Raw genomic sequence first — 19,414 nt, 5'->3', positions numbered from 1 at the left:
TCTACTTCCGGACCGTACCATTTCAAGCAATCGAAGAGGTGGAGACAAATTTTCCTCAGGAACTGAAATGTCAGCACTTCGAAATGGAGGTTGGATGTCAAAGTTGTTCACAGAAAACTGTCCACTATGTTGCCAGTTCGTAAAACTCAGCCATACATGTCAAAACTCTTTTTACGCATGACCCCTACAAATGGACTGTTTCAAGTCCAACCCAAAACGGACAGTAAAAGGAGTTACCGCCCCCTGCTGTTTGTTCTGCCGTACTGCATTTATTTAACAAAAAGTGACAATCGACATTTTTATGTACCGTAAATAGTGTATACATTTTATGATTAAAAACAGCAGCATCCAAAATGAGATGACAATCAAGGAAAAAAGTATTGAAAAACTGCAGTTAACCCTACTACAGTTATTATTAACATGGTACAAACACAAATATTGCCAGCTCCTGATCCAATGCTGTTTAAAAACATTTCGGCCCAAACATGCGTTGCAGTGAAATCTACATGAATGTCTGTGATACAATGACAAAAAATATCACAAAGAAATCTCATTTGATGTAAAATTATTGTTCTTGCTACCAGCATTTTGGCCAATACAATTATCAAATGCACTTCCAAGAATTAGCTCTACATTTTTCTTCCCACAATCAAAAGCATATGGCAAGTGGACTTTAAGCAGACAATAATGTACACCCAACAATTCCAAGAGTAAAGGCACGCCAGACTTTATTTTGCAGATACTCTGACAATCCACTTTCTGTCAAGTGGTAAATGGGGATATCATTTTTACACTTGCGTTACTGGATATGAGGAGGATAAGTGTGAGCAGGGAGGATGCACAAGATAGGTTGCTTGCTGTGAACACCCCAGATACACAATATTTCTATCCATTTAAGCACAGTTAAAGACATACCACATATAAACTTCAGGGTCAAAACAAGTGAATTAAAAATGCATGTCATTCAATGACTATTTTGGTTTAGCACAGCCATTTCACACGGCCCATAAATATATTAAGACATTTCCCTTTGTCCCATGAGTGTTTCTTGGCGCACGTCTGGAGCAGAGCTGTCGCTGGTGTTAGCAGCATCCCGGTTTGATCGAGTTTCTAGACAACAAACCAGGTCCTTCCATCTTTAAATGGCATCAATAGTTGTCTTTCTCTTGAGTGAATGTTTCCCCACGGAGCTACTAAATTGCAAGCATACATACATGTTTACGAGGTAATTGTGGCAGTGAGCTCCTGAGAAACCTGGTGCTCTGTGTCGTCAGTAATTTAAACCCCCCACTTTAGGGGAAATCACAACACACAAAGCAACTGGGATCACGGCATATACACAACATATTTTCATGGAGTCTGTCCTTTTGTTCTTTTTGTTTTGGCTTTAATTTGACAATCTTCCACTTGGTCTGTGTTTGCTCAGGCTATTTGTTCATTTTGGCATACAGCTCTTCGATCTGTGGTTTGAAGAAGAGTCTCATTTCATTCCTCTTTGCCTTCAGTGTTGGAGTGAGCAGCCCATTGTTGACTGAGAACTGTTCCTTGTGGATGTAGATGGCCTTCACCTGGAGGAGACAAATAGAGTGCCAGACTGGACACAGCCGGTAGTTCCCTCCACACCACTGTAAAGCAGCAAGCATTTTACCTGCTCAAAGGACTTCAGACCTGCTGCCTTCCCGAGCTGCACCATGTCTGTCAGGATGGCTGCTTTTACTTCCTATTCGGTGAGAAAATCAAGTTACTACTTTTTCAAACTTGGCTATTACAACTTAAAATATATCACTTTCACATATATCTTTAGGAATTGTCACACTACAGATAAAGCCCTCAATTACTGTACACAAAAGTACACGATCGGTGGATCATCTAGAAGCAAAACAATTTCAGTTAGTGCAACAGAAATTACTGTACTGGCACCTGGTTGATGCACAGATCATTGAAGCTTCCTTCCAGGCCCAACGTCTTCTTGGTCCAGGTGGACAGGAAATCTGGGTCAGGTACCACCACGGCCACGAGACAAGCCTGCAGAGAATCGGCAGGAGGAAAACAACCTGATGAGATTTAGAATTTGAGTATGACGATCCATGTGGAGAAACACACTACCTGAAGACTGTCTCCGTGCACAAAGACCTGGGCCACAGACTCGCTTCTTAAATAGATGTTCTCGATCTTCTCAGGAGCAATATACTCTCCCTGAGCCAGTTTAAAGATGTGCTTCTTCCTATCGACAATTTTCAGACATCCGTTCTGCAAACAATTGAGTAATTACATTCACAGCACACTCAAACAAAGAAACCAAGATCAACAATCAGTGTTTTTTCCATGACTTTGGAGTCAGATTCCAGCAATGCAGACAGCATTAACGCTGCCGTCTCCTTCCTCGCTCACGGTTATCAGTTGGCAAAGCCCTCCTCTCCAGTCCACTACAGCCAACAACAACCAGGTGCACGGACAGGACGGTGCACGTCAGCTTGTTTGGACTGACCTGGAAGTGGGGCTTGGGCTGTGAGAGATTTTAACTTCCAAGTGTGCCATTATGTGGAGCTTATTTAGCTAATGTGCTGGGGAGAATCCTGGATGGGTTTGATTGACAGTTCAACTGCATCATCAGAGAGAAGTGAACACACCGGAAGCCACATCCCGATGTCTCCAGTGTGAAGCCATCCATCTGCATCGATAGCTTCTGACGTCCTCTCTGGGTCTTTAAGGTAGCCCTGGAATACATTTGGGCCTTTCACGCACACCTGGGAGGACAATATAAATGTGGAATGAGGGACTGGAGCATCAGGAGCAGATACTGATAAAGAACACTTGTTAATGTCATTCACCTCTCCCTCGCCATTGACAGCCAGGTAGTTCATCTCCTCGACATCCACTAGCTTCACTGAGTTGCAGGGAAGGGGAGGTCCAACGTGACCTGTAACCAGATGGTTTGTTATCCACTTTTTCGTCTCACAAGGAAAACAGACGGCACTATGGGCACGTGCACCTGTTCTACTTCTGATCAAACGAAATACTTCTTAACAACGTTCTTATCACTTGCAACACTGAACCACAAAGCCTTGTGGTGGATCTGTCTGTTCTACCTTTCATTTTTACATTACATTTTCTACAGTAGGTTTCAGGACCATTTTTAATTGTGATACAGTAAAGACACTTGTGAAGATCATATAAGAAGTTTTGAACAGACGGCGGACTACCTGCAGTCCAGTCGCCTGGTACTGTCATGGTGCACGCAGCAGTGCACTCAGTCTGTCCATAACCTTCATAGAACTGACAGAGAGAACATTGCATGTGTTAGTATTGTTGATATCGTTGCAGTTTCAGTGCATGTTTATGAATCAACAGAGACACAATCTTGTTAACATGTTACCTGGCAACCAAAAGCAGCTCTGAGGAATGAGAGGACTGTCGGTGAGACTGGAGCAGCGCCTGTTAACATGAGACGCACGCGGCCTCCAACACTGGCCTGATGAGGAGAGGAACAATGAAATTGTTGAAATAAAATCTCATCTCCAATATGGCAGCTCACCATGCCTCACAAAATGCTTCAATTATAGCTTCTCCATTCATTAAATAAAACACGTCCATGCACAGACAGCTGTGGCAGCAGCGATTCACTCACAGTAGCTCTCACACAGAATTTCAGCGACCCTCTGATGCCAGTAGTTGTTATGGGGTGCTAGGCTCAACCAGAACTGAGCTTTGTCAATCACTTGAATTCAAACAAGTCGTGAGGTCAGTGCACATTTAACCTCAGTGATAAGTTGACATAAGAACCTGTCTGCAGAGAAGCACTGACAAGGTCAATCATGTGATTTGTTGCATTTACCTGGACCTTCCTGAAAATGAGCTGATCCCAGATACTGTTCCTCCTCACAATGCCCCTCTGCATGTCTCCCTCCTTCTGTCTGTGAGCAAAACTCAGAAGCCAGCGTTTCATGGGAGTGTTGGCCTGGCCGAAGACCTGAAACAAATAAGATTTCAAAATAAGGAGGAAGAAGACGTGCTGAAGGGTTCCTGTACTAGATTAACTATTGAGGGACTAAGCCGATTAGATACTGTAAATACATTAGTCAACACAGGAAAATCCTACAAAAGTGCATTATTGTCTACACTTAAACAGTTGAGGTGATCTGAAAAAAAAACTGACCTAAATGAAAATGCACTCTTTATGACAGACAGCCAGCAGTGTTTGAAGCAGTCACATTAGGATAAGGAAGTGCGTTATGCTGGTTGTCAAGTCTAAACGGTGTGTTATATGATGTGTAATTAAATGACATGTCAGAAAGAGGTGACCACCGACCTTGTCATACATTCTGTTTAGAAGTCGCGGCACCAAAGGAAAAACAGTGGGCTTCAGTGTGGCTAGGTCATCCATCAGCAGTCGGATATCTCCTTGAAAGAAGCCTATCCGGCCACCGTTGACTAACATCAGACCCTGACAGCAGAGCAAAACAGAAGGTTATAAATTATACCTGACTGGAAGATGTGCTGGGAACAATAGCAGGACATTGAGGAAGCATACCTGAACCACACGTTCAAACATATGGGCCAAGGGAAGGAAGGAAATATGGACATCACTAGGACCAATTGGACAGTGATCCTAAGACCCCCACAGACACAGGTACGGGAACACAATGGGGAAGAGAAGAGACATTGTTAAAATACCTCCACCACCCTCTCATACGTGTGCCAGAGGCAGAGAAGAGAGCATGATGTCTTCTGAGCTGAGCTGGGTGTAGGACTGATGGACACACGTGTGACTGAACACAGAGTCATGTGACAGATGGGTAAATCTGACTCAATCAACATAACACAAGTGACAGAACAAACCAAAAGGACAAGCATAAATCAACTTAATTTTACTATTTTATGTGTGACACTTCAGTGACAATTATTATTACGTGTGTAATTAGGCATTGTTTTTGTTTTTTGTAATTTTTGGATTTTTTCACAGCATAAATAAACATTTGGGATTCATTCACATATTTTACATTTCAGAAAAAAAACATAAAAGTATTGTTAAAAATGAAGAGTCAAAGACAGAAAAGGAAACAGTGAGGCGGAGTCAGATTAGTATTATATGATTCATATGTCACGCAATCTATGTATGTGTGTGTTTATACTGCCTCGTGGGGACAAACTTCAAAAGACTTCAAAACAACAAGGTGCTTATAATTGGGTTTCAGTTTGGTTCAGAGTCCTGGTTAAGGTTTTGGAGGGTTAAGTTAAGGGTGAGAGGCGGGGGAAAGCATTACGGCAATGAGAAACCTCACAATGTCCCCGCAGGGACAGCGATATAAACGTGTGTGTGTGCGTATGCGTGTGTTTAACATATCTATGGGTTTAAGTATAGTTCAGAGCCCCATTTTGGAAATTCGATACATCTGACAAATAGGTTGTATACTGGCTCTCCACAATATATAGCAGTAGCATGAGCTGTCCCAATGTTGTCAGGTGATGTTTCTTGGAGTTACAGAAGTGACCAGGTGGAAGAATCAAGCCTCCATTATTTCTTGTGTCAATATCCGCGGTCGTTCACTCACATTAGACAGTATCACATCTAGGATCAATAGGACACACCAGTTTAACAAGTTTTGCAAAATGAGATTTTAGAACATGTTGACCACAGACAGGAGATGGGACGTCGTGATGAAAACAGTACAAAACTATTCATAGATTTATACATGTAGTACAAATACTGAGGCAGAATACTGGGAAGAGAAAAGCAGTGGAATAGTTTAACCTTTTTAAGCTTTCAGATGATAAATGCACACCAACACTCACCTCTGTGATTTTAATAAAGGCCGAAGTGTTGGATACAATGTTGCCATGAGTCAACATTGCTCCTTTTGGACAACCTGTAAAAATACACACTCATGATGAACACAAAGCACAACAGAAAACCATGGGAAAACATTCCTAATTGAGTGCCTAACCTGTGGTTCCACTGGTGAAACAGATCACTGCCAGGTCATCAGGCCGCGGAGGCTGAAGAGATTTTAAAAGTACATTTAGATACTTACTTTTCTACTCTTGATCTTGTCAACATGCTGATATTTACTTACAGACGGTGTCTGTCGATGGGCCTTGCCAATCTCCTGCATAACAAATAAAACACACCCAGAAAGTCATCATTAAAGGTGAAGGCAATGAAACAGAAAAGGCAACAACGAAAAGGGTCATTGACATGGTAATTCAATATACACTACTCATAAATAAAGACTGCAACAAGGAACAAAGAAAAACAAAATATTTGAATAAATATATGGAGAGTAAGTATAGTCATAAAATGATGACACCAGTACAGCACATGAAGGAAACATCTAACTATATAGAACTTTGTGGCATATTGTGGAAAATAATTACAAAAGTAAAGGGTTGAGGATGAGGGGAAATCATGTAGAAAACACTGGATTTGTTTGAACACCTGAGGGCTGCAAATTAACTTTCCTTGTTTGATTACTTTCATTTGATTATTCAGTCATCTCAATTTTAATTTAGTTTGATACTGCTAACTTCAGTTAAGAAAAAAACTGTTTCAAATATTGTGCTTTGATTGAAGTCACTGCAGCATGACAATAAGATGCCCTAGTAGCATGAATAAAAACTAATGTGAGTGTGGGCTGAGTTTCCAAGTGAACCGCAGGATGGTGAAAAGAGGAAATTAAAAAACAAGCGCTACATCTGACCTCCATTGCCTGCAGGCTGAAAATGTCAACTCCAGCCTTCTGACATCTGTCCACCAGCTCAGTGCTGGGGGTTCCCATGAGGACGATGGTTTTCACACTCTGCTGTTTGCCATTCGCACCATCCAATACAATGTGGACCTTCTCTTCCACATCACACACCACCGTAGAGATGCAGGCTACAGGAATGAAACTTGCATTAATACACTCATCAGGAGCAAACCTTTGGATAAACACTGATATTCTATTTTTGTATGGCTTTGAGCACCTTTGTCAAGAATGTAGTGGATGGCTTCGGATCCCAGGGTGTCGTACAGTGGCACAGCTACCAGAGAGTAAGTGTAGCAGGCCAGCTCCGTGAGGGTCCACTGAACACACAGCTTTTAAACATCTACTCTTGGGTTGATCAGACTCACATCATTATCATTTTGTGCCAATGTACCTCTGGTCTGTTCTGAGCAAAGATGCCAATGTGTGGATCTGAGGTTTTGGAGTGGCCCATATGAAGAAAAGCAGAGCCCAGATTCTGCGTCCTTTCAATTCCCTGAGTAACAAAAAAAAAATCACATGTAAAACGATTTTGCAGAAAGTGTCACATGGTACAACTGTTTATAACACACACAGACACGCCAGCATTGTCTTGGTGTTTGTGTAGGTCATGGCCCTGATTTACGTTTACAAAATGTGAACAGTATACTAAGCTATACAGTCATTTATTTCTGGCCCCTTCTTTATGACCCTTATGATGGAAGATTCATTGACACAAACCGTTGTGGCGAACTTCAACCATTTAGAGCATTAGTACTGACTGCTGAAAGATTTGAGGCTCTAGACCAGGGTGCCCATTGTGCCCATCATGATGGAAAGCCAGAGCTTGACAGAGCTCTCAGTCTCTCGGAACCATTTTTGGTATCATCCACAAATCACTTGTTGTGGAAATAGCACGCATTAATGTTGTGTCATTTAGATGTGCGTGTGTACGTGGCACAGCATTGTGAGGTGAGAGGTGAATGTGTGCGAGAGGTGACATAGAGTCAGACAAAAACAAAACATATCAGAGTTAGGCTTGTTGAGCGGCTGCAGATGTGTGATACTTGTACAGTACTGCTCCAAAATAAACCAAGACACTCCTCAACAGCAGTAGTTTCAGTGCTTTGGTCCCACCTGCCAAACTCCATTGAGAACAGGAGTCCAACCCTGAAGTCATGACTAGGATAATACTTATTTGTCTGTTATGGTTTTCATTTTATCTTATATTATTATTTTATATTCCACATTGTATTCTTGGCACATGTGTTTTAATCTCTACATTATCATTTTTACACTTACGGTACGTCCCGATTCAATTTCATCCCGATATGTGGGCGTTTTTTTTTTCTTTTTTCCCAACTTATCTGACGAGTAAAATTTAATCTTCAAGCAAGAACTTGTAGAAATATTACATGGGTGACAAAAACTCTGCACATCAGTCAGTCAGTCTACAATATGAGGGTGCAGGAATAGGAACCAATCACAACGATTCAGATAAAGCTTGTGAGACACTGTAATTTCTAATAAGTGATGTGTGTCTACTTTTGACTGTTCATGTTGGCCTCTCACCTCTCCATAGGATATCCATTCATAGGGCTGATTGGGTTTTCTGGAGCCCAGAAAGGGACCGTTATCTGGTAGATAGTGACAGGACAAATGACAAAATCTGTATTTCTTCCTCATTTTATCAGCTGTTGAATATCAGATATATTGGCAAATACTTACTGGACTGTCTGGCTCCTCTGAGGAAGAACTCATACATTGTTCTGGCGTCATCATAGACATATGTCACCGGCTTATCTCCTCTCTGCAAAACTGATCTTCGCACAAACTCTCCACCCTAAAGAGATAGAAGACCAGAAAGGAAAGCAACATTCTTTACTTGGAGTTATCCATCAAGTGACGTTAGCAAAAGCGTGACTGCAACACAACAATAGACTTTTGGAATTTTAGATGACACAGCAAAATAGCATTTTAGTGGAAAGCTATATGTCTGTCAAATTATGGTTAACTTCATTTGCCTTTATTGAATAAGACAATTCTAAAATTGTCCTGGTTCAATGGTTATCATGTTTCCAGAATGCAGAGGTCCGACATATCTTTTTTTCAGTTTTGTGTCTACCTGAATGTAGCTGGGATTGACACCAGAACCTCAGAGGAGTATGAATGAATAAAGACAAATATCCAGATGGTTTCTTAAAAGGCAATAGCAAGAATATCTCAGTTGGTTTCTTAAAAGGCAATAGCAAGAATATCTCAGTGACACACACGATGGACATGATGTGCTCAGTACAAAAGGAGATATACCGGCTGACAGATGGAAGTCAAGATGGAAGAACAGGCTTGAGAGAGGAAAATGTAAACAAGATGTGACTGTATAACACTTCAGTTGCAAAGCAGAAACAACTTTGTATCAAGACTTCTCATTGCACTTACCGGAAGCTCAACTGACTGCATGTTGAGGTCACACACAGGGGGCTGGGCCGTGGGTCGTGTTGCCATGTAGTAGGTCGTTGCTGCGGCCACCATGCCCACGCTAATCAAAGTCGGTGCAGAGAGGGCTTTGATGTACTGACCCATGTCCTCCAGGTCTGGCAGTCTCAGCTTCTGTAGGAACTCCTGGCTGAACATGGCTGCTTGGGGTAGGCTGCTCTTTGTATGTACAGTATGTTGAACCAAGTTGGTGAGGCAAAGGAGTGTGTGGAGCCACTCAGGCCTGATGTGACCTATATCGAATCCAAAAACAAAAAACAAATGCAAGAGCTTGAAATGAATTCAGTCTGTAAATACAGGTCAAATGTCACGATAACCGAGGTATTTGCATAAAACCTTACAACCAGTCATTCATTCACAAGAGCGTGTTTTACTATGGATTATTAGCAAATACAAAAACATCAGGTCTGTAGATCTTATATGTAGGGATCTATCACTGATGAAACACATTGCATCACAAGTACAGACTGAACCAAGCAGTGTGGATTTTGTGGATATCAATGTTCATGTGCAGTAACAAAAACAATTTGAATTTAAGTGCAATTTAATGATGAAAACACAAATAATCCCCACATGAAAAAGCACATTGCAAGTGTAAATGAGCATGATGACAACATACTGTCTCTGACCTCATTCTTCATTTCATTCTGACAGTTGTCACATTAAAATGTAAAGTACAATACTTATCCAGCAATTGGTCTCAAATGGCATTTCCGTTGACATGACCATCTAAATGGCCACAAGGCCAAACAACACTCTCGACATTCTGGTTCCAATGTGTAATCTGTCTTCTCTGAGGTCAGATGATTAAAAGCTTTAATGTATATACGTTGTCACCTCAATCAGACCTCCCGTGGCAAACAGGCACTGTGTGGATATTTTTTGAACACCTGCAAACACAGTTATTCCAGCAGGTACCTAATGTGTCCACTGGTGGAATGCGTCCAGTTTGCTGCTGGGTGATGACATCACAACCGGATATCACAATCTGATATTTTTAATGAATAAGTGAAACTTCAAATGAAGGATTTGATGGCACTTTCTGCCACATGCGACTGCCACATTTTTATCAGCAAAAGACGATATTCGACGAGCCGGTGATTTGAAAGTCAAGCATTTGTATGTCCTACTTCCTGGTCAGATGACAAACTCATTGTGATTGGCCGACCTGTTTATTACAGGCTTTAATTCGATATTATACAAAAATCTGAATAAACTTCAGAGAAGACCCTTCTGTGTGTCACGGAAGATGCATTTACTCATTTATTGCAAAAAATGTGCGTCAATGAATGAGCTTTTTATGGAGCTTTTCCTGTCAAGGCTGCTTCCCTTCCCTTCCAAATAAAACGCCATAATGGGGCGTAGATGGCGACCAATGTCGATGCAGAAACTGGAAATTATACAGTATGCGCTTGGCAAACAACTTGCCTGAAAAATATAGTCTTTTGCAGAAATAAATGTTTTGTGTGTGATGCGTGTGAGTGCCATCAGTGCTTCATTTGAGGTTTCATTGAATTGTCATGACCAGACAGTGGTACAGACACTTGCATCTGTCTTGAAAAAATACACATGTGATAGAAACATTTTGGATCTGAAAAGTTGGACATCAGCAGTCCTGGGCGACACACTTCTGAAAACAAACCAGGTTGAGTGGTGCACATAATTGGGTCCTTGCTTGAAAAGAAAGAACTGGTAACTTAATTCCACATACTAACTGGGTGGATTGTAGAACTCTATAATTAGCTCAAATATCTGAATAAACCATCACCAAACAGGTTTGGCGATGACTGTACAGTCCCAATTGTGCTGGTGTTCACAGTGTGAGTCACGCACACAGAGTTGATGTGAGTGTCAGATATAAGACTCGCTGATTTGATCAGCAGACACTATGTGCCCAGCTTGATAAGTGGAGCACAGAAAAACTAGTGACAAGAGAATGCAATCAAACCTGCACAAACACTGACTTAGAGGTCAACATGACCACCACTCAATGTTTAACATCGAAATGAATGATTGATTTATGCAGTGTTGCTTCATGGAAAAATGATTTTTCACCACACTGCTGTCTTGTAATCTTATATAACAAAAAAAGTCACTTCAAGGTTGCATTTGCAAAAGTTCATTATTAAAGCCTCTTACAACTGAACATTAGCATGAGCAATTCAATGAAGACAACTAGCGCTTTTCTTATCTTGTCACGTTCAAATCCTAAAGGGAAGAGGTTTCAAAAGCCCTGAATTACTGTGTTTAATGTTCAAGCAGGATGTCCTCACCGCTCACAGCCTGAGGAAAGTTCACCATATCACAGCCAAGCCGGATTATCGTGTTTCAGACTCACCTGTGTCCCTTGAACTGTATTCAACCATGAACCACAAAGAGGATTATTGTATTATACAATTATATTATAGAGTATATATTACATTACATTATATCGTACGGATCCCACAGTTCAAGACTGATTCAAACAGCCAACTAAACACTTTAGAAATGCCTGCTCACCTGTGTATTGGAGGTGTCCTGCTAGACTGGAGAGGCTGCAAGCGCGCAAACACACTGAGATTACTAGACTGAGGCGCTCATATACTCATTGCACAACGTTGCTGAAAACAGTGATGTGTAAACCCAGGCTGTCTACCAATCAGGGGTCAGAGAGGTTCCAGGGCACCTTGTCATAGGCTGAGAGAAGCCCATCTGACTAGCTCTAAACCACGGTAACCTAATCTTTGCAAAAGTCAATGGGGTTTCATGTTGTGACGAGTTTATATTGACACATTTCAGCAGCGAGATTGGGGCAAGCGTTTCCAACACCATTGAGGATCAAGCAGTTTCACTTCACCTTTCCCCTAGTGACCTGTGAACTCTGCGGTCTGCTGAGATGATTAGACTCAGTCAGATAAAAGCTGACCTCAACATTTAAAAAAGGAAAAAAAGCACCTGCAATCCTATTTTATCACATAAATTATCACAACCATTGCTGCTAGAATTGAAGCAATGCATCACCAGTTTATGATGCTGCTGCTGCTGCTACAACTTCCACAGTCACCTCTGCGCCCACAATATAAATTCCACTGCTTAAACAACTTCTTTTACAGGTAGTGCAGATGCTCGACAGCAGCTGTTACTTCCCTAATGCCAAATACTACTCCTACTCATGTGATAATCATCTGGTCATATGATAATCATCTTCAACCAAAACAACTACCATGACTGACGCCAACACTGCTGCTTTGGTAATCTAATGCAACTGCTGCTTAAGTCTCAACGATAACTACTACGAAATTATGGTTAATAATCTCATTTTACTAGTCTCTGATATTGTTGCTTTTTTGTGAGCTAATGTCTTATTCTACTTTCAGTGGTGGTGGGGGGGTGCAATCCTTGACCACCCCCGAAAAATTTCGGTCTCCGTCTCTGCTCCTAACTACTAACTACTGGCTAGCCCACTGACAGGAAGGTTCACTCTCTCAGTGTGAAAGTGTCAGACACCTCGCTGGTCACATTTGTGCCGAGCAGAAGTAGCACAGTGAACCCTCCCAATTGGTCACCTAAGAGTCAGTCATTGACCACCAAGCTCAGTTTAGCAAGTTAGCAGGAACCATAAGGAGCGACAGAAAATACTGTATCTTTGAACTAGAGGGAGAAAAAAAAAATTGCAAAGCCAAATGCCACAGCCCTGGTGTGAGAATAGTTTGCCTTCATTAGAATGGATTAGACTAAATTTAGTCTAATGTGGTGCCAACAAAAAGTGCAAAATCAAACATGCATGCTCATCTGAACCACAAACACCAAAAATACATTTTTATTTTTAAGATGTATAATAGTTCTTTATAAGACATTTCAAAAACATTAGATTTTAAAGGCTGCACTTGTATATTTTTTATACAATATCCTTACATTAATGATTACTTTGGTCTCAAAATAATGTTGAATATAATATAGTTTATCAGCAATATTTGTGGCACAATTTATCAACCAGCAAAAACCAGCTATACAGATGCGCCAGTGAATTTCCAGCACCCTACAGTTTTCAGTAGTAGCAATTCGGGATGCACCAAATATTCGGTCGAATAGTGAAACAACATTCGGCTTCAATAGTGGCCTGTGACACAGTCAAACACCGTGCAGAGCAGCCTGAACGATGATTTTCACATCTGATCAACAACGCTATTTAAGAGAACGTGCTTTTTAAATGCAAACACAAATGTGCCGCAGAGGTGAAATTATGAGACCGCTGGCAACCCACACCCCCAGTCTCCACTTTCAGTGGTGACAGCACCGACTCCGCAGTGTCAAAGTATTAAACACCGGATCCAGCTGTCGTCATGGCGACGCTTCAGCGCTCAGGGTGATCCAAAGTCTGCATAGAGTGGAAGTTTTTGGTTCTTTTATAGTATTGAAGAGCAAGAGTAGAATTGCAGTTTGCAATGAGTGTGCAACCAAACTATCGAGAGCCATCTGTTTATATTATCATGTAAATTATATAATGGGAAATAATGTTATGTTTTTTAATTTGGGATTTTTATTATTTGAAAAGCAAAGTCATCTAAACACTAACTTCATGTTTTTTAATTTGGAATTTTTATTATTTGAAAAGCAAAGTCATCTAAACACTAACTTTCCTTGTCAAACATGTTCATATGTTCGACTAGTTTTGCATCTTTTTTAAAATTCGTACAAATCGTAATCACATTGGACATTCGGTATTATTTGGTATACTGCCAAGCATTTAAAACTTTATTCAGCTTTGGCTTCGTCTCAAATTTTCAATTCGGTGCATCCCTTGCAGCAATGTATAGGTATAAGAAAAATGAGAAGTGATTTTATGCTATGTTACAGGGTACGATGAATAAGCATTCAGTTGAAGTGAATACAATTCCTACCACTAGGCCACTAGCCACCACTAGGGCTGGGTATCATGCTCCATCTCCTAAATTGATTGATTTTGACTCATGAAGATCTGAGTCAATAAATCATAATAGGATTCTGTCTACTCCACTCTTAAGTGATGTAGCGCAAAGTTTACTTTTTTGTTCAGTATAAACAGCGGGTATGACATGGAAAATTGGTTTTCAATTTACTTTTTCATGAGAAAACCAAACTCAATAATCATGGAAAATATTTAAAATATATACTTTTTTGGTATTCTCCATGCGTATAACGCAAATCGACATTGTTCCATCTTAACATTGAAGTCCAATAAGACACTTGAAGGCGCTGGATATAAATAACTTGAAGGTACATTTATTGATTTCTGTACTAACCTTTACAGTTCATTATTTCACCACCAACAGTTTGGAAGAATGGGAAACTCCTTGAATAGCAACACAAAGCCTCAAACACGAATGAACTCAAACAACCATTCGATCTGCTGCAAACATTACACAAATGTTGTGTTTTTTACACAACACACAGTAATAAACATTACTGCTTATATTCAGAGCCAAAAATAGTACACTAGCAGAGCAGCTAAGAATGACTTCTATTCTCTAGCAGCAATAGTAATGGCCAGGATTTTAGCTGCGATTTTGCCCCCATGCCCTTAACCCTAGCCCATTCCCCTCCCGACACGCCAGGACATCGACTGACAAGTAGCTTTGAAAAAAAAGAAACTGTAAATATCAATGTGTAGAAAAATAACTTTTTATAAAAACAAACATCTGAGTCAAATAATAGTGAACAGAGATGAACTGTAGCTGTTCCCACAAGGACACAATCATAGGCAGGGTTCTCCTGGGCAGCTGTTTTACTTGGGTGACCCTGATTAATTAAAAAATAAAAATAAATGAATAAACTTTTTTAATGATTCTTTCCCTCAGTACAAGCTAAGTGCCTGAGTATGGCACTGGGGAGCGAGAGGAGCAGAGGAGAGGGTCTTGAGCCAAAAAACCCCAGCAAAAATACTCCTCTGATTAAAAATCAATGAGTTGCCTTTGTAAACGATTATTTAAAGTTGGAAACTTATTTGCGGGTTTTCTCCTGTCATCAGCATCAGACACCGCATCAATGACAACGCAATTCCATGACATGCCAGTGCGGATTACGCCAGTAAACTAATATAGCAACTGCGAAGGCCACGCTACGGGTGTAAAAGGGTTGAGAATCTGAGAATTTCTATCATATTCAGCAAATATGATCCTTTTCATGGAAACTACTGTGATGACACTACAAATAGGGCATTATATAGGCACTAATAATCATTTAGGGCATCCTGCTGTGAATGCAGGAGGATGTCCATTTTTTCATGTTTCGCAGTTTAGGGCATCCACACTAGACACCCCCCTTGCTAAAAGCCTAGTTATAGCAGCTAATACAATGCTACTGTGAGTACGGTGCGCCTCATATAATTCAAACGCATTAACCTAACCTAATATAGCCGGCACTATTATCTTGAGTGAACAGCTACGGGCATTATTAACCATGGAGCAACGACTAACAACAGCCACGTCGAGCCGATACTCCCAAGACGGATACAAATTCTGACACTGGAACTAGTTACAGCAACAAAAAATATACAAAAAAATAATAGTGACTGATACTGCAACTGTAACTATTGAAGGTGAAAATATGAAAGCAAAAGAGTCAATAACTCAGGGTTGACTGACTGTAAAGATAAAAATGACCCTCTGGCTTAAATTCCAAACCATATTGATCACTTGTGCAACAATAAATATATATATATTAGCACTCTTGCGTATGCCCATGTTGCAACTGCTACTGTGCGCCTGGACCAGGACACTCTTGCAAAAGAAACCTTTACTCTATTTGAGTCTGAACTGGAACCAATGGAACAAAGTGTGGCTTAACTAGTGGATCCATGGACTTGAGACAACAAACTTTCAAGTTACTTATCTTCAGCCCCGTGATTAGTCTGCAGGTTCTTTCATCAAGTTTTTGTCATTGATGCACACTTAGAAAACAAACATCTGGATATTTTACTGAAAAGTTGCAGGAGGTGTTAACTTCACCTTTAAGACTCATAAGTGTTTGCACATGTGCATGGAAAGGGACCAGTCCACACTAAAGTTGTCTCTCTCACACACAAGTTCAAATATAGTTAAACATATTCACAGCTAGGAACAATTTGCTTGCAGCATTATCAGCTGGGAGCAAACTGCCTGTCATTATTTCCAGCTTCATCCCTGTACAGGAAGTGGAATACGGCTCAGCCGGCTAATCACGTCAACAGATGCAACATCTTGATGTTGGTGCGAATGCTTGCAGGTTTCAGCATGTTCAGCCAAGCCCACTAGAGAATCCCAACTATTCACATTATTGCTGCCGAGCTTGTTATCTGGCGATACACCACAAGACACAATGGACTAATTCAGGCTAGGGCCAAACAAGCCAAGTCATCGTGAATCACATTAGTGTATACATGACTACTGTGTGTCTTACTTTTTTCTTTTTTTTTTTGATAGTTTGACTTCCCCCAAAGGCACCCACTCACATGAGTTTAATTTAAGGTCATGTGCTTTTTCATTCATTCAATCATTGATCATTCTCCATTCACTACCACCACCAGGTTTCTGCTAGTTGGCATCTTTCATTTTTCATTTGAGGTATGTATTGTACACATACACGAGTCAAATATTTGACTAACAATCTGATAGTGTGGGTTTCACATTAATAACCATAATGAACAGAAAAGTAAATCAAATTTCAAAAACGGCAAAGTGTTTGATGCAAAAATTGGACCTCATGCCAATGTGGAGACCATTTGGCTGGACCCCACATCCAAGCCTCAATTTGAGGATGAAGACATCAAAATAACTGGGTCATTATATTACGGTTAGGTTTGGTTGAGAGTCTTGGTGAAATTTAGACATTTGTTTTGGATGGTTAAGGAAGTGAGGCTCGCGAAATCATTAGGGCAATGAGCGGTCCCCACAAAGAGAGAAAAAGAAACGTGAGTGTGTGCGTGCGTGTGCGTGCCTTGTATAGCTATACTTGTGTGGGCAAATTATTGGAAACACACCTCCTTGAGAGGACCTTTTGCTGGAGTTTAAACCTTGATTTGAGGATTAAAAGTTTAAAATGAATGGGTCATTGTAATTGAGTTTAAGTTGCTACACTGATTTTATAACTGCATTATTACAGTCGTAAATACACTGCCTGGCCAAAAAAAAGTCGCCACCTGGATCCTGGATCTGAGGTTGCTGCAGCTGGTCAGGTCTAGGTTCAGCAACATTATGTGCTCAAAGAATGAGGTCAGCTGACTACCTGAATATACTGAATGACCAGGTTATTCCCTCAATGGATTTTTTCTTCCCTGATGCCACGGGCATGTTCCAAGATGACAATGCCAGGATTCATCGGGCTCAAATTGTGAAAGACTGGTTCAGGGAGCATTAGACATCATTTTCACACATGGCTTGGCCACCACAGAGTCCAGAGCTGAACCCCGTTGAGAACCTTTACGCTTTACGCAGCGGTCAGACTCTACCATCATCAATGCAAGATCTTGGTGAACAATTAATGCCACACTGGATGGAAATAAATCTTGTGATATTGCAGAAGCTTATCGAAACAATGCCACAGCGAATGTGTGCTGTGATCAAAGCTGAAGGTGGTCTAACGAAATATTAGAGTTTATGACCCTTTTTCTTGGTGGCGACTTTTTTTTTGGCCAGGCAGTGTATAATGCTATTAATAACTGTATTTTGAACAATAGAGTACCAATTGTAATATAACTGTAATGACAGCCTAATACTTTTTAAACATGACACATGCTTAACAATTGCAGTTACACATAACCTGGCATTAACACTTGGTCTAACCCGAACCCTGCCACCACAAAGGAAGAACATTACACAGTGGAATAAGAGAAACAACTTGAGACAGACTTATATAAAAGAACAAATTCACCAGTTAAATCAAATTATTACATGGACTGTTGACGAAGGTGGAGATGTATCAATATATGCAAGTGGTGAACTACCATCAAGTCAATGATCAAAAAACTTAAGAGTAAGTGTTTGACACTGTAACCCACATGGGCACGGAGAGTGTCAGAGTGCAGCCCAATCGGAGACCAGAGACCTTTCACCCTAAAACCTGCTTCGTGCCAGATGCCAAACTCTCGCATCTCCGGCCGTGCTCTAATTCTGGTGCCTATGTTCGCTTGTCGCGCAGTAGACGAGGGCGATGTCCCTGGTCCAAACGTAATGTCACCCTGAACAATCCATAACAATCCATGACAATCCATAAGAAGCACAACCCCCCCATCTTACACACAGTACAGTGGGTCGTGATGGCACACGTCAGCTGAGCAACACCACACTGTCTGAAACTGTAGCGTCATCTCGACAATAATGCACTCAGCAGGAAGGCATTAGAGAGAACTCGATTGTACCAGAGAATAAGCAGTGTGTTTCACAGTGCCAGGTTGACTGCTACACCACTCATGTATAAACACGAACGCCTATAAGTTCGAGAGTACGCGCCAGGCGACATGGTTCTAAACCTCCCGCCAAAATGAAACTTTGAAAAGTTGCTGAAAGTGTTCAGCCGATAACTTCAAGGCAACACACGATATTTCAGACCAACAAATGAAGAGATAAAGAGTTTAACTTGAGCCCCACCTGTGAGCTGCCGCCTCGGTCACTCCTTACTGACCACGCGCTGAAGGAAAGTACGACATCCGGCAAATGAAGAAACGTCAAAATAAAAGTCACAAAATTCAGTTGTGTAGATGAAGGAAACTTTTGGCTTTTGTTTCAAAATGTCGTTTTCCAGTGCGTTACTGTCTCCGACCGGCCATCGTAAAACTTCATTTATGGTTGAGTCACAAGTATGTCGTATGCGACTTGAGGAAAAAGAGAATTCGTTCCAACTTGGTCACATGGAAGTGAATCGCACAAAAAGCCATTTATCACCCTCAGTCCATTGATCCTCTTCTTGGACCAACACTGAGCTACTAATCTAATATCCCTCTGGGCACATTCGGCCAGCAGTGAATACAGGTTATCAAAGAATGTTCCTTCATTTAAGTCCATGGGAATTTAAGAATGAAGGTTGTTCCATTTGATGCTGGGAAATTGGACTACATGGTATGTCACTATTTTGGTTTCAGGTAGGCTACTTTTACTGGGGACAAAAAGAAATAAATAGAGTTAATAGTCTGAGCCAACAGCAGAAGACACAGATGTGACTGTCATTGAACAGAGGGTCTGCCGTTTCATAGATAGGCGTGATAA

The 19,414-nt window shown here is 40.9% G+C and overlaps 1 protein-coding gene across 3 annotated transcripts; it reads right to left on the bottom strand.

Annotated features, from left to right (window-relative positions):
• Window positions 1-702: 702 nt before the first annotated feature.
• On the bottom strand, window positions 703-18,906 carry LOC128767712 (long-chain-fatty-acid--CoA ligase 1-like). 3 transcript variants are annotated; one of them, XM_053879937.1, is made up of 21 exons: window positions 18,800-18,906; window positions 9,162-9,451; window positions 8,451-8,565; window positions 8,295-8,359; window positions 7,138-7,239; window positions 6,964-7,063; window positions 6,699-6,874; window positions 6,075-6,107; window positions 5,946-5,997; window positions 5,794-5,867; window positions 4,532-4,609; window positions 4,310-4,444; window positions 3,836-3,970; window positions 3,377-3,472; window positions 3,204-3,276; window positions 2,832-2,920; window positions 2,631-2,747; window positions 2,107-2,250; window positions 1,921-2,025; window positions 1,649-1,720; window positions 703-1,568 (listed from the first exon to the last, which is right to left on the bottom strand). In XM_053879937.1, the coding sequence occupies exons 2-21, from the start codon at window positions 9,354-9,356 to the stop codon at window positions 1,428-1,430; spliced, it is 2,097 nt and encodes a 698-aa protein (XP_053735912.1). In that variant the 5' UTR covers window positions 9,357-9,451; window positions 18,800-18,906; the 3' UTR covers window positions 703-1,427. The 3 variants fall into 3 exon arrangements, with proteins under 3 accessions (XP_053735912.1, XP_053735911.1, XP_053735914.1); XM_053879936.1 differs by lacking the exon at window positions 18,800-18,906 and adding an exon at window positions 11,718-11,835; XM_053879939.1 differs by lacking the exons at window positions 9,162-9,451; window positions 18,800-18,906 and adding an exon at window positions 8,848-8,898.
• Window positions 18,907-19,414: the final 508 nt, after the last annotated feature.

The sequence above is a fragment of the Synchiropus splendidus genome, chromosome 11 (genome assembly GCF_027744825.2).
Source record: "Synchiropus splendidus isolate RoL2022-P1 chromosome 11, RoL_Sspl_1.0, whole genome shotgun sequence".
Lineage (NCBI taxonomy): Eukaryota > Metazoa > Chordata > Actinopteri > Syngnathiformes > Callionymidae > Synchiropus > Synchiropus splendidus.
Note: the sequence above shows the minus strand (reverse complement) of the source record. Positions and strands in the feature narration are given on the sequence as shown.

What these genes read in the sequence shown, in the direction of transcription:
- LOC128767712 (XM_053879937.1), bottom strand. Translation starts at nt 9,356, where the DNA reads ATGTTCAGCCAGGAGTTCCTACAGAAGCTGAGACTGCCAGACCTGGAG. An exon ending in TGCACGGAGACAGTCTTCAG is followed by an intron (nt 2,026 to 2,106) that starts GTAGTGTGTTTC and finishes GATTCTCTGCAG; the next exon opens with GCTTGTCTCGTGGCCGTGGT. An exon ending in ATGATCTGTGCATCAACCAG is followed by an intron (nt 1,721 to 1,920) that starts GTGCCAGTACAG and finishes CTCACCGAATAG; the next exon opens with GAAGTAAAAGCAGCCATCCT.